This window comes from Hakea prostrata, chromosome 3, assembly GCF_041222555.1.
Source record: "Hakea prostrata isolate BN-2017 chromosome 3, UWA_Hpros_2, whole genome shotgun sequence".
NCBI classification, from domain to species: Eukaryota; Viridiplantae; Streptophyta; class Magnoliopsida; order Proteales; family Proteaceae; genus Hakea; species Hakea prostrata.
In genome coordinates, this window is record NC_142602.1 from 37463248 (window position 1) to 37474319 (window position 11072).

The window sequence follows — 11072 nt, forward strand, 5'->3', positions numbered from 1 at the left end:
AAGTGATTTTAGTCAGTCTTCTGCTACTATAAAAAGAAGCATCATGAAACCATGATTCAACAAACCTCTGAACATGATTTCAAAGGGAAATCATTGCATGAAATCATGATTCATGGTCAAACATGTGAACATGATTTCAAAGGCAAATCATCACGCGCATCACCCAAAAGTAATTAATTTAAAACCCAATTCCCAACACTTGGATATGATTTCCTCTCTCCTCCCTTTAACTAGATTCTCTCTCCTCTTGCACCATTCTCACCCCCATCCTCTTCCTCTACCTCATATCTCCCTACTCAGGCATTATCACCATCACTAAACTGGCAATCTACATGCACACTCAAAGTTGCACAGGCAGCCTACATCTGTTAGAAACTTAGAACAATGAGTTCTCCCACTGCTCAACATTTCCTTGTTTTTCCACTTGAATCTCAGAGACAACCCCTAATCAGAAAAGCTCTGATTCCTTATCTTGCAAATCGGCTCAAAGTTACCATCCATAAAAAAGAGAACGGTATTTAATAACTATCCAATTCACAATAAAGAACCAGAAGGCAAATCCCACAGACACAATAGAAATACAAAACAAACAAATTCCAGGGATCAAATTATGGATAAAGTAGCTCCAACAGCATTTTTACTCAAATCTAGAAATTGGCATACACAAGAAAACCAAATATCAGAAGAAAACAAACGTGCAAGAACCATTAACCTGTAGATTAAGGTCTGCCGCTTGCAGAATCTTTCCAGATTTGACGTAACCAGGGTTGCCCCCCCCCCCCCCCACCCAAAAAAAAAAAGTCGAGCCCAGAAAGCCCACTCCAAAGCTGGCCAAGTACCCCCAGGGGTATCTTACAGCCATTTTGGGGCTCAAAATGGGTCTTATTAGAACCCCCTCCATCCAAGAGTCATGGATCCATCTCTTCTTTCTTTTTTTTCAATTGGATTAGTATCTAGTGAGTTATGACTGAGTCCCAGCCTATGTAACACTCTGAGTCAGTGATGTAACCCAACTCTAGGGTTAAGGATTATTTATAATAATCCCCTAGAATTTAGGTCAGACCAGAATCTTTTTTATTGAACCAGCAAATAATCAACCAGAATATAAGGAAGGGATAATTGCTATGGGTAGGTTATGGGTGTCAAGGTTTAACAAAAATCCAATGGGCTAATTTAAGCTCACAAGGAGTCCCACGGGAAGAGCTACAGAATTGTTTGTGAGATTTTAGGGTTTTAACAATCTCCCATGAGATCATCTTGAGAATAAAATTTACCCTAGGGTGGAAAGAGAATAGTGGGGATCAATCTTGGGGTTTAATAAAAGTAACCTAGAGTGGCTAGGGAGCCGACCTATTTAGTTGGGACAATACTTATTGTTGTTGTTGTTGTTGTAACCTGGAGTGGTTAGGGGAGATTGCAGGGATGATTAAAGGGATGGATCAAGAGATGGGAGATTTCTAGGGTTTCTTGGACTAGACCTTGGGCAATCTTTCTTGAGTCTTTTCTTTCTCTTCTTACTTTTTTCTTCTTTCTTCTGTTTTCAGACTTGCCACAAGTCAGAGAAGGGGAAAGAGAGAGGCCTAGAGAAAAAACAAGGGGGAGAGGGGGTGGCGTAAGGGTTGGGGGTAGTGGGGAGGGGATTAGAGGTGTCGCAGGGGGTGCGAGAGGGTTCCTAAGGGCTGCGATGGGTAAGGGAGGGGGTCCAGAGGGCTGCGATGTATAGGGGAGGTGGGGGAAGCGGATAGGGGCTTCTGTACTTACTTGGGAAGCTGATGTAGATGAAGAACTGTTGCTGGAACTTGAAGATCGCTGCTGAAATTGAAGAAAGAAGCTTTGAAATTTCTCATGGCCCTCTCAAGAAATTCCATCTACCGTTTACAATGAGAGGAATGGCTTATTTATAGCCTCACATAAAAAAAGAGAGTGGAAAATCAACTAGGGCTTCCTTTATAGACTATGATACCCCTTACACTTACGCAAATAACAACCACACAATCTAAAGAATATAACTTGGACTAAAAGACCTAATTATCCACAAGGAATCTTTATTTAAAATAGATTCCCAATGGCACTAGGACTCAATTGATTAACTCAGACATGGAGATAAAAATAGACTTGGACTCTGGAAATTATAATAAAAATTCTGAAATTAAAATATTCAATAACTAGGAAGGGAAAACAACCAAATTGCCCCTATCAGGGGTTTGGCCAGCCCTAATTGCACCATCTTGGTTGGGCCTTAGGGCCCAAACTAGGGTTTTTGCGAGGGGAGATTTTGTGCTTACACCAGTTAAGAGTCCAATTTTCCAGGAAGACTCCTCAAAGTTAGTAATCAAGATGTCCTATGTAAGAGCCCAATTAGGGTTTCTTTCAAAAGTCCTTTGTTATTAATTAGCTGAGTCCTTTTTGTAGGGGGAATCCTTTATGGATAAGGTTCCCAGTTTGAGTCTTAGTCAAAGTGCTTAGGATTAATTCTCTTTTTCTTCCCGGCACTAGGACTCAATTGATTAGCTCAAACATGGAGATAAAAATAGACTTGGACTCTAGAAATTATAATAAAAATTCTGAAATTAAAATATTCAACTACTAGGAAAGGAAAACAACCAAATTGCCCCTATCAGGGATTTGGCCAGCCCTAATTGCACCACCTTGGTTGGGCCTTGGGGCCCAAACTAGGGTTTTCACAAGGAGATATTTTGTGCTTACACCAGTTAGAGTCCAATTTTCCAGGAAGACTCCTCAAAGTTAGTAATCAAGATGTCTTATGTAAGAGCCCAATTAGGGTTTCTTTCAAAAGTCCTTTTGTTATTAATTAGTTGAGTCATTTTTGCAGGGGGAATCCTTCATGGATAAGGTTCCCCAGTTTGAGTCTTAGTCATGCTTAGGATTAATTTTCTTCCCCCCCCCCCCTTCTTCCTTGATCAAACAAGAGCTTAGGTTATAACTAGCCAATTGAGTTCGTAATGAACTCAGTTCAGAGTTTATAAGAAATTCAGAGGCTTGGGTCATGGGGAAGAAACACTGCTGCCTAGGTTGAAGAGTGTTTTTATGCATTTCATCTCCTCCTCCAAGCTCACAGCAGCCTAGCACAATCAAATTCCAGCAGCTATCAAGAGATCCTTCAAACCCAGCCAAGTAAGTACAAACCCAACCCCTAACTTTCCTTATTCCCCTCCCTAATCCCCAGGGCAAGGCCTAAAATCCCTCCCCACTGCTTGCAGCAGCAGCAGCCCTCCCAATTGAAACCCTAGTCTCCCCTTCCCCTTTCATCCCATCCCCCTCTTCTTTTCCTTATTCTTTTCCCTTTCTTGAACTTGAGAAGTGTGGGCAAGGGTTAGCTAGGGCATGTCCCTTGTAAGTGACACATCACATCAGCGCCCAAATGCAATGATAAGTAGGCAAGGGTTCCCGCACCATAGACGAGTGCAGGTAAAAAAGCTAGTCCAAAAACATAAGATTAGATTGGCATCTTGGACCATAGGATCTTTAATAGGTAAGAGTTTAGGATTGATAGATGTTATGAGGAAAAGAAGGATTAATATAGCTTGCATTCAAGAGACTAGATAAAAGGGTAAAAAAGCTAAAGAGTTGGATGACTTTAAACTCTGGTATACTGGGGATAAAACTAATAAAAATGGGGTAAGTATAATAGTAGATAAATATTTTAAAAATGATGTGGTGAATGTTAAAAGAGTGGATGATAGGATTATTGCTATCAAGCTTGTAATGGAGAAAGATATTGTAAATATAATTTGTGCATATGAACCTCAAGTAGGGTTTGATGAAAGTCTAAAGTCAGAATTTTGAAAAAATATGGATGGATTACTGCAAGGAATTCATCAAGGAGAAAAATTATTATAAAAGGTGATCTAAATGGACATATTGGAAAAGATCAAAGAGGCTATGAGTGTATACATGGATGATATGGTTTTGGAGAGAGGAATGAGAAAGGGATTTCAATTTTAGATTTTGTTGTTGCTTTTGGTCTATTTATTGTAAATACTTACTTCAAAAAGAAATATAAGCATTTAATTACCTTCAAAAGTCAAAGAAGCCAAATAGATTTCTTCCTAACTAGGACTAATAGATTGTAGTACAAAGATTGCAAGGTGATACTAGGGGAAAGCTTAACTGCACAACATAGACTTGTGGTCTTGGATATGTGCCTAACCCCAAAAACTCATAAAAGGTGCAAGGTTAACTATCCCAGGATAAGATGGTGGAACTTGAAAGGAGAGTACTTGAAACCCTTCACTAATGAAGTAGTCAAACAAGGAAAGGGGGAGTTTGAGGGGGGACACTAATGCGATGTGGAATGAGATGGCTATGTGTATCAAGAAGGTGCCTAAAGATGTCCTAGGTGAATCAAAATGAAAAGTCCATTCTTATAGAGAGACTTGGTGGAGGGATAGTGAAGTTCAAGCTGCCATTACGAATAAGAAAGCTAATTTTAAGACATGGCAAAGAACTAAGGATGTTGAGGATCTTCAAAGGTATAGGTTGGCTAGAAATGAAGCTAAGAAAATTGTAAGAAAAGCAAAAGAGAAGAAGTATGAAGAGTTATATAATAACTTGGGCACGAAGGAAGGGGAGAAATCTATTTATAAGATAGCTAAAATAAGAGATAGGAAGAGTAGAGATCTTGACCATGTTAAATGTATTAAAAATGGAGATGGTAAAGTACTAGTATGTCATGAGGGCATTAAGAAAATATGGAAAATTTATTTATCTAGTCTACTAAACGAGCATGCTTCAAGCACCTGTGATTCAGACAATTACACCATTCACCAAGGCATCAATTTTCAAACATATATACGGAGAATTTCGATGTCCGAAGTTAAAAAAAAACTAAGGAAGATAAAACTAAGCAAGACACAAATCCTGATGAAATCCCAATAGAAGTATAGAAGAACTTAGGCACCCGTGGGCTAGTTTGGTTGACAAAGTTGTTTAATAAGATTATGAGCACAAAGAAAATGCCAGATGAATGGAGGAGAAGCATTGTGGTTCCAATTTATAAAAATAAAAGAGATATTCAAAGCTGCAACTATAGGGGCATTAAACTGATAAACCATACTATTATGAGAGAGAGTATCATTTGAGACACTTAACCACAATTACAGAGAACCAATTTAGGTTTATGCCAAAAAGATCTACAACGGAGGCTATTTATCTAATTAGGAGACTTACGAAAAGGTATAAAGAGTGTAGGAAAGACCTTCATATGGTATTTATAGACCTAAAAAAAGCTTATGATAGAGTTCCTAAAGCGTTAATTCAGCAAGTACTAGAGAAAAGAAGTATTGCAAGTAAATATGCAAACATAGTTAAGGATATGTATGATGGTTCAGTGAGAATTGTAAAAACAATGGGGGGACAAAGTAATGAATTCCCAATTACAATTGGGCTACATCTAGGATTAACTTTAAGCCCATATTTATTTGCACTTGTAATAGATGAATTAACCAAAGACATTCAAGACAAGATCCCTAGGTGTATGCTTTTTGCTGATGATATTGTGTTGATAGATGAGATTCAAGTGGGGATTAATACCAAGTTAAAATCCTGGAGAGCAGCTTTGGAATCAAGAGGCTTTAAATTAAGTAGAACAAAGACAAAATATCTAGTTTATAACTTTAGTCATGATTGGGTAAACGATGAGGTGGTGAAACTTGACAATAAGGAGATTCCTCAGAGTGATTCTTTTAGGTATATAGGTTCAATCATAAATAAACGAGATGATATAGAGGATGATGTTTCCCAAAGAATTAAAATATGGTGGATGAAGTGGAGAGGTGCATCTGGGGTCTTGTGTGATCAACGTATTCCATTAAAGCTTAAAGGAAAATTCTATAGGACCGTCGTTCGACCAACTATGATGTACGGTGTAGAGTGTTAGGCTGTTTACAAGAATCATACAGATAAACTCAGTATAGCAGAAATAAGGATGCTAAGATGGATGAGTGACAAAACTATGAAGGATAAGATAAGGAATGATCATATTAGAGTTGGTTTGGAAGTTGCTCCCTACCCTAAGTGATAAGCTTCAGGAAAGTCGTTTGAGGTGGCACGACCATGTTCAAAGGAGACCTATAAATGCACCTATACGGAGAAGTGATATAATCCAGATTGAAGGAACTAGAAGAGCTAGAGGTAGACCTAAGATAACCTTAAGAGAAGTGGTGAGAAAGGATATGCATAGCATAGGCCTTGTATATAGCATGGCCTCAAACAGAACTGATTGGAAGTCATCCCATACAAACGCAATTTTTGGAAAATGGGCTACAAGGCATTTACACTCCATAATAAAATATATGCAGTACCTAAATAATTATCATTCCAAACTGTGACAAAGCTACATAATCCAAGAAGCCAAAAGTACAAATTTCCATGATACTAAGAATGAGTATAGGACTAGATACGAAACAAAACTGAAATCATTAATGATATCGTAAGTAATGCAATACTGCATTTGAGTAATCAAAACAGTAGCCAGTCAAGATCCTTTCACAAAGAATAATTCTAGGTTTGAAAATTAACTATAAATAAAAAATAAAAAATAAAGAAAGCATATATGAAACAAAACTGAAACCTTCAATGATATCAGAATGATAAAGCTAGAATAACATTATGAAAGAAGGGACAAAATTGTATTTCAAGTACAGCAGAACTGTAGAATTGAGTTAGGCTCCTCAAGTCATGCTGTACAAATGCAATTTTCAGAAAATGGGCTACAAGGCATTTACACTCCATAATAAAATATATGCAGAACCAAAATAATGATCATTTCAGACTGTGACAACGCTACATAATCCAAGAAGCTAAAAGTACAAGTTTCCATGATACTAAGAATAAGCATGGGACTAGTAAGTGACCTCCAAAATGCATAAGGTGTTTGGCAACAAGCACAGCTATCTTTCTGAAAAATGAGTCTAGCAGCAACATCTCCTGTCAAGATGAAACACAACAGCATCTGACTGACTTCAATGTTTAGCACAGGACTTGAAACTCATTGCCATTCCGAAAAAAGCTGTGAATTCACAGATGTACTTTATGGGTTCATTCCCAAGTAAGTCGAGACATCATCAGAGGAACATGAGGAAAATCTGGTACATACTCTTAATCAGTAGCTACACAAGTTCAGCACCTTCCAGTGTTAACGCACTCATCTGTAGTGTTCTACCATTTCCTGATGTAAGAACTGAGGGGAATGATGGATCCGTAAGAGATTCGATCTCAATAAAACTCAAGTCAACAGCACCAGATCTCTTTAAACTGAAGACAAATGCCAGCACAATCCATCCAAGCATTGAAATAGCCCAATAATTGTTCATCCCCTGTATCAAACCCCATCCAATAGAATAACCAACAATTATTCCTGATAAATGGCCCAGAAAACTTGCCTGGGGAACAATTATTGAAGTCAGGATAAGGGATTCAAATGGAGCAAAACTGATAGGCAGTGAAAGAAACCCAAATAGCTCCAATTTAGATGAAGGTTGCTTCACAGAAAGGATAGTCATCCATCCAAACACAACGCACGAGTAACCAACAGCTGTCACTCTTCGAAAATACTCTAGCTTAAACTTTTGGATCAAAATATGGTAAGCCCCCAGGACCAGGACCCCTGACAAGACTACCAAGATAAGAGTATAATGGAGATAGAACTCAACCCCAAGACCTATATGGCCCATCTGCTCTACTACCCCAAGACTCCAAAGGGCACTCATGTTGAAAACCAGGTGAATCACACTTATATGTGAGAATGCTGAAGTTATTATCCTCCAATGGTTACCTTCCAGAGCTGTTTCATAACTCAAACCAAGTTGTGCATACCCAATATTTTTCTTCTGCACAATAAACCAGATCAAGGCACAAATTGCTATTATAGAACTTGTTGCAGGTTTTTCAAGTATTTCATAGAAGAGTGGCCTTCCCATATTTGGTGTTCGTTAGTCGACCTTAGCAACACCAATGCAGACAATACCTTGCAGCTGTTCAAGTTGAGTTATTTGAACCCATCATCAAGTATTCAAGAATCATCTCTCAAATTTTCTATTTCAACAACTGGCACTCTCCTCACACCAAAACCAACTTGAACTGACAAAAAAAAGAGGGACTTAGATCCGACAATGGTCAACCCAGCAAGGAAAAACTAATGGGGCAGTTAAAAGCTCAGAAATTCTTCAAGAATGAGACAAAATTCAGCCTCTCCAATCAATTCCTGAGATTATCTGATACATATCAATGAAATAAAGATTAAAACTTGTCCAGGTCAGACAATAACAGAACTTCCCAATTCACCTAGATATGCGGAAATTTCAGATATATCGACGTATCATTCACAAGAAACCATCAAGCAAGCAAAACGAATCTTCTGAAGATCTATCAAAATACTTCTTTCGTTTCGATATTGAGATCAAACCGACGAGAGAATAAAAACACCAAGAGAGCAAGGGCCAAGTATTCAAATTGGAGTCCCCAGTTGGAGAACATAAGTGATGGCACTTAGCAGATTCGAACGCTTTCCTGGTGCGACCATGCCTCGAATAAAATGTAAGTCAGTGTTTCAAAGCTCAAACAAAGCGTACATTAAAAAGTCTAATGGATTTTTCTACCTTTTCAGCAACATCTTCGCCATCTACGTTTGCCCTAGATTTCTGGTTTCTGCACTGCAAGGTTGGAGTCGAAGGAAAGAAATCTGCCCCTTTCCAGATCTTTCTCTGCATTAATTGACTGAACGTTTCATAACTACTAAACTACCCTTGCCAATAATTTTATGGACAAAAGCTTCCAGGCCGGGGTCGGGCCGGAACGAGGTCCGGATTGGGGTTTTAAATTAAAACAGCGGAGCTCTTCGGGGACAAGCTCAAACCCGACCGGTCAACCTAACGTTAGGGGGGAATGCTGACATCTGGTTGTGCTTCTAGCACAATGGCTGCAGCTTCTTTAGTGTCAATTCTCACTATTTTTACATACTTAAAAAAAATGAATATAAAAGCCTATATTTTATAATGAAAATTTGAGAAAAAATAAAAGTGCTAATTGAGAACAGATGAATAAATTTAGGAGTGAGAAAAAGGAGAAATAATAAAAATTTTATAAAAGAAGAACAAATTGTAAGGGCACCTCAAAATAAATGCGCAAAAACATTAACATCCCACTTTATGTTTTGAAAACAAAGCACTCCAAAGTTGGGTTTTCATTGGACATATTAGTCCAATCCGTTAACGTTTGTGAAGACCGTTAAACCACTATTAACTATTTATATTTTGTCACCAAAAGACTCCGAACGGGACCAAGATCAATGTCTTGGATCGTATTTCGGTACCTTCTAAAACTCGATCTTTGCCTCAAAGGAGTCATCGGGAAGATTTTGAGCATCAAGGAGAAAGTCACCCACAACCAACCTGATCGAGAATGTCAGTTACACGAACACATTACCAAAGGGAGGATACCGCTGAATCTGATGGAAATGGGGCAAGGCAAAATTGACTTCGTAAAAGGATGGCGGAGGTTGAGCGCAAATTGGAGGATTAGGATCATGATGAGGATCTGAACGTGGTTAATCGGGAACCTTTCTTAGATGAGATCATGAACATGCCACTCCCTCAGAATTTTATCATGCCAACCTTAATACCCTTCAAAGGAAAAACCAACCCAAAGGAGCATATAAGCTACTTTAAATCGGTAATGATTGTCCTCGAGCGGGAAGACGAGTTGCTTTGCAGAACATTCCCGGCTTCTCTCAAAGGACCAACCATTAAATGGTTCAGCAGTTTGTAGCCGGGATCCATCAACAATTTCAGAGAACTTGCTCATAAATTCATAGCCCGGTTCAAGAGCGCAATCGGGAGCAAGAAGACATCCGACAGTCTATTTGCCATCAGGCAAGGACGAAGTGTGTCCATTCAGGATTTCTTAAAACGCTTCGATGAAGTGGCCATTGAAATCAAAGATCTAGACGACGTCGCCTACAGTGCACTCTGGAGTGGCATTACGCACCAAAGACTTCTTGAGGGCCTCTTGACAGACAAACCCAAGACTTACGGGACGTTGTTGCGAAAATGCCAGAAGTAGGCTAGCGTTTTTGAAGTGATAAACACCCAGGTAAAGGCTGATCGAGATAGAAGACCCGATCGGGATACTGAGAAGAACTCCCCCAATGATAGAAACCAAGGGTCAAAGAACAGATGGAAGCGTGACCAAAGGCAGGAAAGCTACACTCCCCTCAATGCTAAGCCATCAGAGATTTTGATGAATATTTGGGACAAAAATCTTTAAAGTGGCCAGGAAAGCTGCACTCTCTTCCAGAGGATCAGGACATGACAAAATACTGTCGTTTCCATAAAGATTATGGACATCATACAAACAGTTCTTGAATCCTAAAGTCAGAAATCGAGAAATTGATCCAAGAAGGCAAACTTGGCCAATATGTATGAAGATCCGGAAAGGCCCGAGACAATTCACCCAAGCCAAAAAAGAGAGCCCGATCGCCCTGCCCGAAAGAAGTTGCTAAAAAGGCTGACAAAGGGAAAGAGAAAGTTGATCGGGAGGAGTCTCCTGTTTACGTAATAATGGGAGGCCCAACCATGGAATAAATTAGAAAGGCAAAGCAGAAAGCACGGTTTGTTGGAGTTGTACACCTTCCTAAGAAGAGGCAAAATCTAGCATGCCTGGAGCCCATAACATTCACAGATGAGGACTTGAGCAGAGTCATAGCGCCGCACAGTGATGCCATCATCATCAAAGTAAAGATTGCAAATCGGGAGGTTCACAAAGTCTTGGTTGATACGGGATCATCATTTGATCTGATATCTTATGAGGCTTTTAAAAGACTCAAGATATCTGAGGATCTACTTACCCCATCAGCAACCCCTCTTTATGGTTTTGCAGGTTCTTCAGCGATAGCAGAAGGAACAATACACTTGGACCTAAGGATCGGGAAGTCACCTTGAGACACGCTCATTTAGGTCAACTTTATGGTCGTAAAGGACTTATCAGCATATAACGTGATCTTGGGACAACCAACACTCAATGCACTTGAGGCGGTGGTGTCTCCCCGACACATG

General features: G+C 39.3%; 1 protein-coding gene across 1 annotated transcript; it reads right to left on the reverse strand.

The window, feature by feature from the left end:
- Positions 1–3290: 3290 nt before the first annotated feature.
- Positions 3291–8731, reverse strand: LOC149022188 (RHOMBOID-like protein 13). Its single transcript, XM_089150359.1, has 2 exons — positions 8619–8731; positions 3291–8529 (listed from the first exon to the last, which is right to left on the reverse strand). Exon 2 carries the CDS (start codon positions 7938–7940, stop codon positions 7131–7133), a length of 810 nt encoding a protein of 269 aa, XP_089006485.1. The 5' UTR covers positions 7941–8529; positions 8619–8731; the 3' UTR covers positions 3291–7130.
- Between the last annotated feature and the right edge of the window lie 2341 nt (positions 8732–11072).

Bases quoted from the DNA above. Each gene is read 5' to 3' on its own strand.
- LOC149022188 (XM_089150359.1), bottom strand. From the start codon at position 7,940: ATGGGAAGGCCACTCTTCTATGAAATACTTGAAAAACCTGCAACAAGT.